The sequence below is a fragment of the Corylus avellana genome, chromosome ca4 (assembly GCF_901000735.1).
Source record: "Corylus avellana chromosome ca4, CavTom2PMs-1.0".
NCBI classification, from domain to species: Eukaryota; Viridiplantae; Streptophyta; class Magnoliopsida; order Fagales; family Betulaceae; genus Corylus; species Corylus avellana.
In genome coordinates this window covers 27,097,988-27,110,867 of record NC_081544.1, presented here as the reverse complement: position 1 = coordinate 27,110,867, position 12,880 = coordinate 27,097,988, and the positions used below count along the sequence as shown (strand labels likewise).

Below are 12,880 nucleotides of genomic sequence, written 5' to 3'. Positions count from 1 at the left end.
TGGTGGATACGATTCAAGACTTTTAGGGCTTAAGAGGCGATTCGCTAAACGGTGCCGTTTGTATGTCGAAGAGACGTGGTCGTTTCTTGAACGTATTAAAAGCAACCGCCACTGGTTTTTTTTTTTTTTTCTTGGTGTGTGCGTGTTAATCGCCACCGTTTGTGTGTTATGAGGGTGAGATTATATAAATTGTAATGTTTTAGATGAAAACATATATTTTTTTCTAAATAAAAAGGAAGGCCAGAGAAACTAACTATATGTATTTTTTGAATGTGACCAAAATAGTCCTTGCTTACCAGAAGTTACACAAAAAAAAGGCCTAAACGATGAGAACCGGCAGTAAGACACTCCCTCAAGTTCGACTGACCTATAAAGTGACCTAACCCTATCAGAATATTAATGAAATTCAAGACGGCAAATACTAATATTTTCATCATAGATTCCCACAAAAATTAATCCCGCCAATGAAAAAAAACAGATCAAGAGAGGGGTTACCCAAAATTATCTATTGAGCATTTGTGGTGTGATTCGTTTGGTCTTGTTTATGTAGGCTTAATTACTAACGCTAAAGGAAAATAAAAGGGATAAATAAAATAAAACACAAGAATTAATGTGGTTGATCTATCATTTATTTATTTTGTCAAAAAAAATTATTTATTTGTTTATTTTATTTTTAGCCAACACTTTCCTGCTACTCTTTGGGACTAGTAAAGGAAACTAGTCCATACTCCAAAAATGATGGAAGTTGAATGGAGGAGAAGAAACTAAAGGACGTGGCCAAATGGAAGCCCAGCTCCTTACACACCACCCCTGCTCCATCTTCACGCATCCTCGACCTCCTTATCGCCATCCAACGCTACCCAAAACCCCTTATCCGGCCTCTCATTCTCGCCGCTCGTTCTCTACCAGGTACCGTCCCTGGAACTCCAATGCCGAAACCGCCCGTTCCTCACAGGGATTCAACTTCGAGGATGACAAAGACGAAGGAGAAGACCAAGATTCTGAATTTGGCTTTGGAGGAAGCAGAGGCAGAAAGAAGAAGAAGGAGAAGAGGCGGTGGTGGTCCGACGAGTCTTCTTCCTCGCCGGAGATGGAGGAAGGGTCTGGTGGGATCTTCGAGGAAATCTTTGACAGTTTCTGGATTTTCAAGGTACAATTTTGATATTAAACCCATCTCTTATTCAATAAAAAGCTGATTCTTTTAGCTCGGTTTTGTTATTTAAGAGAATGAATGGGTCATTTTCGTGTGAGCTTCTCGTTGATTCTCTACATGCATGGGTACCCTTTTTGACATTCAAAATATAGAGGCTACTGTGAAGCTTAAATTGCAAGTTTTTACTCTTCAATTTAGCTTCTCTAGTAGTGTTTAGCAAAACGCTGGGACATAGATTTAGGACATTACTGGGGCAGCTATTATCCTTTCTACTACAAGATTTGGGTACTCGAATGCGCTAAATATTTTGATATTGAGTATGCTTTATATGTCGGTTATATTCTCAAATGTTTGATAAGATTGGTGGAGTTGATCTTCTGTGCAATTGTTAGCTGAGGGCACTCAGCAATGCAAGGCATCGTGGTGGGGATTGCCTCAGCTGAGGCAAACTATCAAGTGCCTTGGTTAAGAGAGAACTTTGGTTTTTGTTCTATTTCATTGGATACCTCAGCCACCATTCTCACAATTTGTTGAAGGGAAAACATGTTTATTAACGAGAGAGGTTTTTAAAACTGGCCGGTGGATTTATCAACTTGTTTAATGAAGAGAAATTTACAGAACACTATGATTATTAGGTCTTAAAGAAGTTTGCTGCCTATTTAAATTCCTACATTTTTCTTGGTTATGTTGAAGAGTCAGTGCCTTGTTTCACCTACACAAGTGTTGTCTGGATTGTCGAGCAATACTTTGTCCTTTACTTTGGTACTTTACTTTGGTACTGTCTATTGCCTTTGATAACACCAGCTTAGCTTATTTTAATGATGCCTTTTAGGTGCTTTGGGTTTATTTTTCTTTGTATAGCTTTTGTGCAGCAGACTACCTGACTAGTACTTCATTTATTCTGCTGATTGAAATTTAGTCAATGACGAATCCCTTGTTAATCAAATGGACAGTCTTTTTTACTACACCACTAGTTTCTAGTTCTTCTTGTACTTCCTATTTGTTATTAATATCATTTATGCAATATATTTTTCCACGAGTGAAGTATGTAATATTGTTGCTTTCCAGTATATAAGCATTTTGATAGAATGAACTCTCAACAAGGATCTATTATGACATTTCAATGACTAAAATTTAGTTACCATTGTCCAAGACAGATATTCACCATGCAATAATATTTTCTGAGAGCGAAATTTGTACTGGTTCACTCCTGCTTCAGGCTTTACTTCGTCCGATGGGTTTAACATTTCAATAAATTTGTTTTTGGTCAGTGCAGGTGTTCAGATCCTATGGCTGGACACTTCCACCCATTATCTTATCTTGGCTGCTAGCTTCAGGCCCAAAAGCTGTTCTTATGGCATTAGTGCTTCCCCTTGGGCAGTCAGTCGTGTCTCTGGCATTTGAGAAGTTGTGGGGGAGGAAACGAAGCAGGCCAAAACGCAAGTCCAGGATGAGGAGGAAACCATCTGCCAGCACTGTGAGTAGTGTTGAAACTGATGCAGAAGAACAAGATGAAAGTCGAGAAACCAGAAAGGGAAAGATGGGATATCAATCGTGGGTAGCAGGAAATGATGGTCCGGGTTCTAATGGTGGCCAAGATGCACCAAATTTTGGTGGTTGGGATGACCTAGATAGATCTGGATTTGCACGGAGAGCATACCGAATGTCTGGAGGGTCACGGCAGACAACAACGGAGAAGGGAAAGTTGAGTCGCAGGGAGAGAAAAAGTGACACACCTCTGCTCTTGAGATTGTTGATTGCTGTTTTCCCATTTTTGGGTTCTTGGACTAAGATGCTGTAGTGATTCCTACTAAGCATCCTTGCACTCGAGCATGGATTTGATTGGTTTTGCCTGCAAGTACTGAGATTGAGTCACTGAATTTAGGGGCCAATTGGTTCCTCTTCTTACTTATCTGCTTCCAAGTTGAATCAGTTAAGCGAAGGTCAAGAAATCAAAATTCATTGGAGCCAATTTGCATATCTAACATCCTAATGATGGGTTTTGGTGATCGAGCCAATCTGTTCCTGTGAGGTGATGGGGCTTTCTCTGAAGGTTCTTTTGTTAATCTCATTGCAGATAGTCCAACTATAATCTCCTATGATCCGTTACAATTTGGTTTCGTACATGGTGTAGAATTTGACATTTACTTTAAAAAGAAAAAGTGATGGTAGAACAAAGGTAAATTAGAGTTGCTCAAGCACTTCATATATATATAGCTTACATATATTTATAGCTTTTGTTTCTCTTGTTTCTCTGTTTTTTTTTTTTTTTTTGGGAAAATTCTATTTAACCCCCTAAAGTAATACATAACTTTGCTCATATTACCCATTAATAAATTCAATCGACATATCACAATCATTCACTATATAAAGCACTCTCATTAAACTTTCATTTAATCATCAAGGCAGCTAAATTTTCAATAATAAAAGCTAGAATACAAATTGTGTCATCCTATGAAAAGCTGTGCTACTTATCAGTGTTAGCCACCCTTTTTTTTCCCTTTTTTTTTTTCGAATTCAGTGTTAGCCACCCTTAAACGCTACTTTTCACAACTTTAGCCACTCTAGAGTTTACATTCTTTTAGTTTCTGCTATTAGATATTAGATATGCACCATTTTCATTAATTGCTTATGTATTTTAGCTCGGAGCCACACTATTCAATCGTGTACATTTTTCCATTATCTCAAGAATGAGAAGATTGCGTAATACGATAATAATAATAATAATAATAATAATAATAATAATAATAATAATAATAATAAAAGAATCAATGTGGAACTGACTCTCATTTAAAATAAAAAGAACCACAACAGTTCCAACAGATTGGTATCCATGGGAATAAGCATTCCTCAATATTTACTAGCTATTCTTTTCTTTTTTCCCTTAGATTATCACCAAACAAAGACTGCTTTTCCTTTTCTACCCTTGTTAAATTTATACTTTATAATTGAATGAACCCTCCCTAATTGAGTTAAAAGTACATTTTACAAAGAATTCCGTCATGTTCCCCAAAGCAATTTGCAATGTTAATATCCAAATATTTTGTCATCTCGCAAATAACTGGACTCTGTTCATAGCAAGCAAATGCAGGGTCCTGGAGGCAGCTACAAAATCCCTCCTCGTACTTGGGAAATGAGATGGGTAAAGGATGGTCAGGAATTACATCAACCTGTAAATAGACAAGTTGAAGGAAGCATAGAGAGAGAGAGAGAGATGGTTAGAAATTACACCAACTTGTAAAGAGACAAGTTGAAGGAACCATAGATATGAGAGAGAGAGAGAGAGAGAGAGGGAGTAATAGACCTTATCAATATCTGTGTGAGCAGGTGTCTCATAACGAGCTACAGTAACAGCCAAGCCAGAGCCATCAGATAGCTCAAAAACCGACCGAATCTTGCTGCAGAGGGGGAATAGATAACTCATGTCAGCCTCATCAGGAATTTATGATTGTATTCACATTTTGCGTCTGAAGTAAAAGTCATTACCCTTTCCCATATGTGGGTTCTCCAAACAACACAGCACGTTTGTTGTCTTTCAGTGCACCAGCTAAAATTTCACTTGCACTGGCGGTTCCTTTGTTCACCTAATGGAAGCTCAGTAGAGGGTATTATCAGCCTTTTTTCACAATAAATTGGATGATTAAATGGTTAGAAGATAAAGTTCCAACCCACAAACGCACATACCCAATTGATACAAATGGAAAATTGAAAATAAGGGACTAGAACAAATCCAGAAATTAATTACAGTAATGGAAATGCATGACGAGATTCTATAGTAAAAGTATGGAAATTGGAAACCTACTGCTGGGAAGTGTGATATGTAGATAAGGCTTTTAGTTTGGACAATGGGTTTTTATTTTGGTTGATGGATTGTGTGGTCTTGTCTTCGTAAAATTCTAGGTTTGACCTCAGCATTGGAATTGTCTATTGGCAAAGCTACTTCAGCAAAGGGGGCATTTTGGGAGAGTTTATCCAAAAAAGCCACGTATAGAAAGGAGTGATAGTTAGAAGCGGTCAAATGTCACTTTTTAAAGTTTGGAAGTATGAGTGCCAAAGGGATGTAAGTTTGAGGAGGTTAAGTGTATTTTCCCATTAGACATAATATTTCAGATTTTTTTTTTCTTAAAAAAAGGAAAGAATGACAGAAAGAAAAAGAATAAGAAAAAAATAGTAGCCCACTACTGAGCAGTGAACACACAGAGAAGAAATTGAGAATATAAGCAAACCTTGGTACCATGACTCTGAAATTCCATAAGTGTATAGCATATGCAGACATTTGCCAATATATCTCTCAAAATTAAGGATTATCATGACAAAGTTGTATTGTTGATAGACAAAAGTTTACCAGCACGGCTAAGGGTTCTGAAGCTGCTATTGCACTGCTTCCATCTGTGTCATATATATCTCGAACACCACGACTGTCACAGATATACACAATCACACCTTTGTCCAACCTGAACGTCAGTAGGTAATATGAGAACTTGTTATGAACAAATTGGAACAGATGAAATGAAGTACCGACTTCATTTACTGAGGACTAAGAACCAGATAGCAAAAGATGCTCCTAAAGATGTAATTACAGTACAGTGATCCCCTGAAGTTTGAACTTCACAGAAAATAATCGCTTCTCAAATCTTTTAAATAAGTAACACATACTACTAAGTGGTAATCGAAAAAGTTGCACAGTTATGATGCACCGACTGCATGCAAGAAGTCCTATCTTTTGACCAAAAGAGAAAAACAAACAGACATTCACAGTGTGGATATACTGTGGAACTCATATATGTAAATGTTTGTTTATTGCATTGTCAAGGATGCGATCCATGCGTATAGACGCATATGAAGTCCAAACCTTTTATTTGTTTGCCCAAATGAGATCCTATGTATAGCGTTTGAGATGTAACCAAAGGAAATTAGCTTACTAATGGAGTAAAATCTATGCAGCATGACTACAATCCAGTGAAAACCATAATTTAGTTTTACGAGAAAAAATTGTAACCGAAAACTCAATAAATATGAAATACATGAGTTACCCAGGACACCATTAACTGTGCAGCCAAACTTCTCATCGTTCTTGTCCCCCATTAGCGTCAGCAAAATAATACCAATTTATGTGGATAAGGCACCAGAAGGAAAATATAAATGGAAATTTTTTACCATTAATCCTCAGGTATAGCTTACCAAATCTTGGCAGTCTCGATTCCTTCTGGGAAAAGACCACCACTGCATCAAATTTAAGCTTTAAGAAAGCCTGCCAAAAAGCAATGCTAAAAGTGGAGAGCGTTTAAAGCTAATCACCTATTATCTCGAAGGTCCAACACAAAGGCATTAACACTACTACTCTTTAAAGAATCAACAGCTTCCTTGACAGCACCTACAAGGGATGCAAGCTTTCAGTATAAATTGCAGGAATTTATAATTTGAAATCTAAAAAGAATATAAGTAGTACATATAGTAAAATAACTCCAAAGAATTTTACACAACTAGAAAGACATTTGATTCCACACAATTACAATGCAACTTGAAATATTTAACTATCTGCAGTACTGCCCTTAAGTATGTTATCTGTGTCCGTGAGTGAATCTGTTATCTTGGTTCATTATTCAACAGAAAATTTGACCCTAGCTTTAGAAGTCTGAAACAAAAATTTTGTGGCCAACCAAAATGAGACAAGATTGATAATTTTCCTAGGAAAAAAGTTTTTGAAGATTTCAGTATCTAAACGAGAATTAAGAAACTAAGCTCCTATGCATGAAGATATTTGTTCCAACTTATCTGAGTAGCAACTGATTGAAGTGAAACTTTGAATAACAAATAGTTTTACTTACCAGATGCATTTTGGTTGAAAGATGTTAATTTGATATAACCAATGCTAGGAGAATCTTTCCCTGAACCAGGCACTTTGCATAGTCTTGATTTCACTGGATTCAGAGAAACTTTCTCCCTCCTGGAAGGCAGTAGTTGGTTATTCATAATCCTTTCTATTTGGTGAAAAAAAAAAAAAAAAGATTAAAAAAATGCACAAAGAAAATTGCAGATCTTTTCCAGCTCAAATGACAACTAATAAGCTCACCACCTCAGCAGTAGCTCAGTGGGCCAATAGGTGGGGAGGGGTTTGGTTAAACCACAGGTTTGATTCCAAATGTTCTTCACAGGCAGCCCAACAGCATTTTTGAAAAAAATTATGATGATATAAATTTCCATATCAAAGTGAATTAGATTATGAAGTAAAGTAACAAGATATACATCTTTTAAAACTATTATGAGATATGCAGAGTTAATTTCCCCCGCAAACAAAACAAATTTTCCTTTATTCATTAAATTAAATGAGAGAGAGAGAGAGAGAGAGAGAGGGGGGGGTGGGGGTGGGGGAGTGAACTTACGTCAAAGCTACTTGCTTTATTTCAGGTCCACTACGAATGGTCAATTCCACCGAAGTTCCTTCAGGTCCCCTGCAATTCAATCAAAACGTTCAGGCAGACCAGTGAATAAATGAAGAGGTGAAAAGCTTGGAGGAAAAGAAAAGTTAAGCTTCTAAAAGAACTTCTATTAAAACAAAAATCGTGTTTACTTATGCACTAACAACACTAATATGGTGAAACACGATGTAAAATAATCATCACAAATATCTTCATTTAAAGTGTGTGCTGGTCAGTTGCCAGATTTTTAGCTGTCTGAGTTTGTTAGTAGCATAATTATGGTCTCAACCCTTAATAATGAAACTTCCATATTTTCATTTTTTAATGAATAAAAACAACCTGAAGTAAATGTTTAGATTTATCCACACCTATGCATTTGAATCTGAAATTTCACCACTTGGTGATTTCTAGAATGAATCAAGGCTATCCCGTAACCCAATATACAAGATAATCTCAAATCAGTTACAATTATCAACCACTATGGATCTGATCAAATAATGTTTTTGAAAATCAAGAATAGATTGATGATTCAAGATTTAAAACAAACTGGAGGTACTTAATTCTTTACAGCTTCCAGAAAGTTAAAGGACACATAATATTTGTAAGCAAAAAATGGGACCTAATCTGTTTTATAATAGTAGACACACAGTGAAATGTCGCATAAACTACACAGAATACCTTGTTCAAAGGAGTTAATCATTTGGAATTTGAATATTCATTTTGAAAGTACTCCAAAACTAATATCCAGGCACCTTATGGGCATTTATCAATATTGCCATTCTGGACAATATGAGATGAAATTTAGGCCACTTTTGAACTGTCACCTGGTACATTTCAATTTGCAAACCACATCAAGGAGAAGCAACCAAACAGTAAAGCACAAGAAGACACCATGAAATATTCTGTCTACTTTTCTCTTTTTGTGCATGGCAGTGTGTTAACCAAATAAAGGGACTTCCTTGATAAGTTGCAACACCAAGGTCGCATTGCATTTCCTTTAATAGAGCCTATGTTATTTATTGAAAAACCAAGATCAGATTTGACAGGGTAAGAGGTTTGTAATGTAAGAAACTCACTGCAACCGCTCTGCTGCATCATATATGCCCATGGTTTCTGTACTTGTATCATCAATTGCTACAATGACATCCCCAGTTAAAATGCCAGCCCTATTTGCAGGACCTCCCGGAGCAGCTGAAATGACAACAAGTCCAGCAGCTGGTCCATCCAATTGACTAGGGTAGCCAATTGACAGCCCTACACCTGTAAGAGCACCTTGAGTTCCAGACTGCCTTCAAAGAAGATATAACAGATTTAGGGAGAATTACTATATGTATCCAAACCCCACTGAAGTATACAGTCCGACAGTTCGCCTAAATTTTGTACATGGGAGTCTGTCACTCAAGCCAAAAAATGCAGTATACCAAGATGACAAGAAGAAAACAACATCATACCCGCAAACTCTTGAACTTCTCAGGCTCCAGAAAACGAGTAAAAGGATCATCCAGTGTGGCAAGCATCTTCTTTATCGCCATATCTAAATGCAGATACACCATAGGATTTAGAGAGGCAGTACATAGGGAAGACACAAACACTACTCTTACCTAGTGGCAATTAAATCATAGAACAGGCTTAAATGTTACCCGCATTGAAATGCAACAATCAAACACAGGTTTATCACTAAACTATCTACCACATTGCAACAATGTACATGACCAATCACATTTTTTCAAGAGAATTCATCATCTTCTCTCAAACCCATTTAACCGAATCATATCTTGCAACTTGTGGAACTAGCAATTGAATTAAACAATCACATTGACCTAAAGGTGAGGTAGAAGAAACAACTGTTACAAAACCATCTACCAAAATTTAATAATGTACACGATCAGTCACATTTTTTCAAGAGAATTCTTTCATCTTCTCTTAAACCCATTTAACACAACCATATACTACAACCAGTAGAACTAGCAATTGAATTCAACATTTCATATTTCCCTAAAGGTGAGTCAAAGAAACGATAACTATTGTCTTTCTTCTATTTTCCTTTCTGGGACCAAGTAACCAGGTTATTAGTTGAACCATATGAATTATCAGGACTAGCAACATCTTAAAGATTTATGTACTCAACTTAGTGCTCGCAATTCTAAAGGTATACATAGTAGGTCAGTGTCCATTAAGGCCAAAGTTTAGGCCATGGTGAGATCTCTCATCATGCATGCAACAGGAGACTACACAATCAATAGATACATTGACAGAATAAAAACTTGCTGGATTAACATTGAACATAAAAGGTAGCACAACCATCAATTTCAAAAAGAGACAGGCCCTTTCTTACAACATTTTCTTGTATATGTCACAACTATATGTACCTTGACAAGAAAAGAGAAGTCCACTGCCTGTCTACATTACTCAAGTATTGACAACAGCCATGAGTGGATGGACACTCATGTCTAACCATTTAAATAGCCGAAAGTACAACAGCCATATAAATAAGCATGAACCTATTCAACAAAAATATTTTAGAAAACTATGATTTATCCCTTGTGGAACAAGTGCTGACTCCCTTCTACATATTCAGAACCTAACTCCAATTACCATGTAAGTACCATACTGTTAGGCATATTATGCTGTTCTCGCTGGTAATACTCGTATGGTCAATTAGCACCAATACTGCACAATATCCAAATACTAAAATGGAAATCAAAGTCAACATTGAAAAATAAACACACATAAGTGAATTTAACTATGGTTCTGGCTTCCCTTATTCTAACACAATTTTAGCATGGAAAAATCCTCCAAACCACCCTAATTATACTACTAGAAAGGGTGCAAGCCGTACATGTCTGTTCTCGTGTATTCATTGGTTCATTGCGCAGTGCATTTTCTCTGTATCGAAACCAACTTTGTCCATTAAAATTTTTGTCAACATATGCACGATCAATTGTTCTCCATGCCTCCAAGAATAGGAGATTCTCTTCAGTGAGAGCCCCTGCACAATGACAATAAGTATTAGGATGAAATATAAAGTAAAAGATCCATCTGTTGAATATTATGTAAATTCCTTGAAAATACTTACAGGATGGACTTCTGCTAACAGAAACAGAAACTGACATGACCAGCATCACTCCAGCGATCACGCAGACAGAAGGAATAGAGACATGCTGTCTAAATTTTTCCAAACAGTAAATCACTTTTGGAAGACCACCAGAGTAAATCCCAAATTTGAGAAGGCGCCCATGAGTTATTGAAAGAAAATCACATTTCAAAGATAGAATTTTATTGAACCTCATCGACTGAACCAATAAATTATGTTTCGAAGCTCCATCAGTATTACCCCTATTTCTCAGCACATAGGTGGCATTTGTCCTTCTACACATTAAGGGACTCCACAATCGAGCTTCTACAATCCTTGTGGGTGAAGATTTCCATGGCAGCATCTGAAAAGAGTCCAAGTGAAATTGTAATATATTTCGAGCTCTTGACTACATTAAAATTTTTCACATGCACACATCCATACAGCAGTATCTCTCAGGATACACTGAGTTTCTAAGGCCTTGTACCAACATAGAGTATAAGGCAAAATAGGAAGAAAAAAAAAAAAGAAGGCATACAGTTCTATAACATAACATTAACAATGTAAACAGTACTATAATGTAACATTACAGTAAGGATCCATTGACCAGTAATCTTTCTGGGCAATGCGAGTCACAGGGAGTGAACAATCCAAGCTGTGCTCCAGGTGCAGTAAAATATGAGGCCAAAATAATTCTTCCAATCAAAAAATTTAGTAGTGACGCACATGACTCACCTATGAGTGCTTATGTTCCAGAAAATCCACCTATTGCAGAGCAAAAAGTTTTAATTCTATTTATCCAAATTTTCAATTCTGCAAGATGTGCTCATCAGAATCAAATTGATCCTTTTAACTATGCCACACCGTGTACTTTCTAAGAAAAAGAAAATGACTAGGCCAATCCACCAGCAGCGCTGGTGGAGGCAAATTCAGTTCTTGGAAATTGGAGCATGCTCGTTGTACATAAAATTTTCTTTTCTCATTGGTAGATTATACACATACCCAATGGGTCTTGAATCCACAACGCACCCTCCACCCTTTCTTGTGGGAAGAAGAGTTGCCTTTCGAGCTAGAGCTCATTGGCATCAAAAGCACAATGTTTTCCTGACAGCACAGCATCCAAAATAACAATAGGCCTATCAAGTAGAACTATAGTTACGTGCTAGTTCCCCTCCCATCCCCTAGGCTTACTCGTGCATTAGCAGCTGAAGGACTATAGAAATATTTCAGAACCCAAGAAGAAATGTACAAGTGGTGAGTACAATTCTTTGTAACAGAGGCTTGGTCAGAATTCACTCACATTTATGAGAAATAGACCTCCGAATGAGAATTACACAATAACCATCCAGAATTAAAGAACAATCAGTATTCAATTCGAAACTCATTAACTCCTCCATTGTTCTTAGTAAACAATAGGGTAGGCAGTGGCAATTGTTGCTCCAATATAAAAGTGGTGTGCTCAAGATAAAATAAGAGAAATCCTAGAAGCCAGCTCCCCTCCAAGAAAATACACCGAACTTGAATCAAATTACATTCCAATTCACCAAATTTCTCCACAATATATATATATATATATATATATTCAAAAAAGTCCTTTTTCTTGTTCCTTTTTTTTCTTCCATGAAATGTAAGTTATCAAGGTCAATGCTTCATTTATGACTTTAACTCTTAAGCTACTTTCAATTCAAAGAACACGCTTAATCAGGTTGTTGCTTCACTCAAGCTCTTAAGTCTTAGAATATCATGCTTCATCCAGCAGAGTTAATCAAATTAGACCCAATTCAAGCTGAAAACAACTTCAACTTAGCCAAACATCCATAACACTTAGCCCATAAACAAAGCCAAAAGTTGGGCACACCATACATAACATTACAAGCACTACACCAATCCACACAATCACATCATCTCTCGAACATTAACTCCACATCCACGCCAACGAAACGAAACAAAACATGAAATGAAAAAACCGATTTTATTTTCTCTCTTCATCAGTTCTCTTGGAAACCAAATGAGAAGTGGAAACTGGAATTTGAAACAGAATGGGAAAGAGTACCTGAGGAGTGGAGGCCTTGGAGGACCAGAAAGGGTTCTTGTAGACGACGTTAGAGATAGCAAAATGAGGGGATAAAGAAGCAGTGGAAGAGCTTGCGAGGACCGCCATTGACAGGCCTCGGAGAGCCCCGCGAAGAACCAGAGCTCTTCTTCGTTTTCGGTTCCTTATCGTTGGCGATAGCA

General features: G+C 37.0%; 1 protein-coding gene and 1 pseudogene across 1 annotated transcript; one reads left to right on the top strand and one right to left on the bottom strand.

The window, feature by feature from the left end:
- The first annotated feature begins 718 nt into the window (after positions 1–718).
- Positions 719–3,356, top strand: LOC132179207 (uncharacterized). The gene is made up of 2 exons (XM_059591874.1): positions 719–1,150; positions 2,430–3,356. The coding sequence occupies exons 1-2, from the start codon at positions 782–784 to the stop codon at positions 2,952–2,954; spliced, it is 894 nt and encodes a 297-aa protein (XP_059447857.1). The 5' UTR covers positions 719–781; the 3' UTR covers positions 2,955–3,356.
- Positions 3,357–4,035: 679 nt separating this feature from the next.
- LOC132179835 (carboxyl-terminal-processing peptidase 2, chloroplastic-like) lies at positions 4,036–12,841 on the bottom strand (annotated as a pseudogene).
- Between the last annotated feature and the right edge of the window lie 39 nt (positions 12,842–12,880).

Coding starts and splice junctions, on each gene's coding strand:
- LOC132179207 (XM_059591874.1), top strand. CDS start 782: ATGGAAGCCCAGCTCCTTACACACCACCCCTGCTCCATCTTCACGCAT. Junction 1,151..2,429: donor ACAGTTTCTGGATTTTCAAG/GTACAATTTTGA, acceptor TGGTCAGTGCAG/GTGTTCAGATCCTATGGCTG.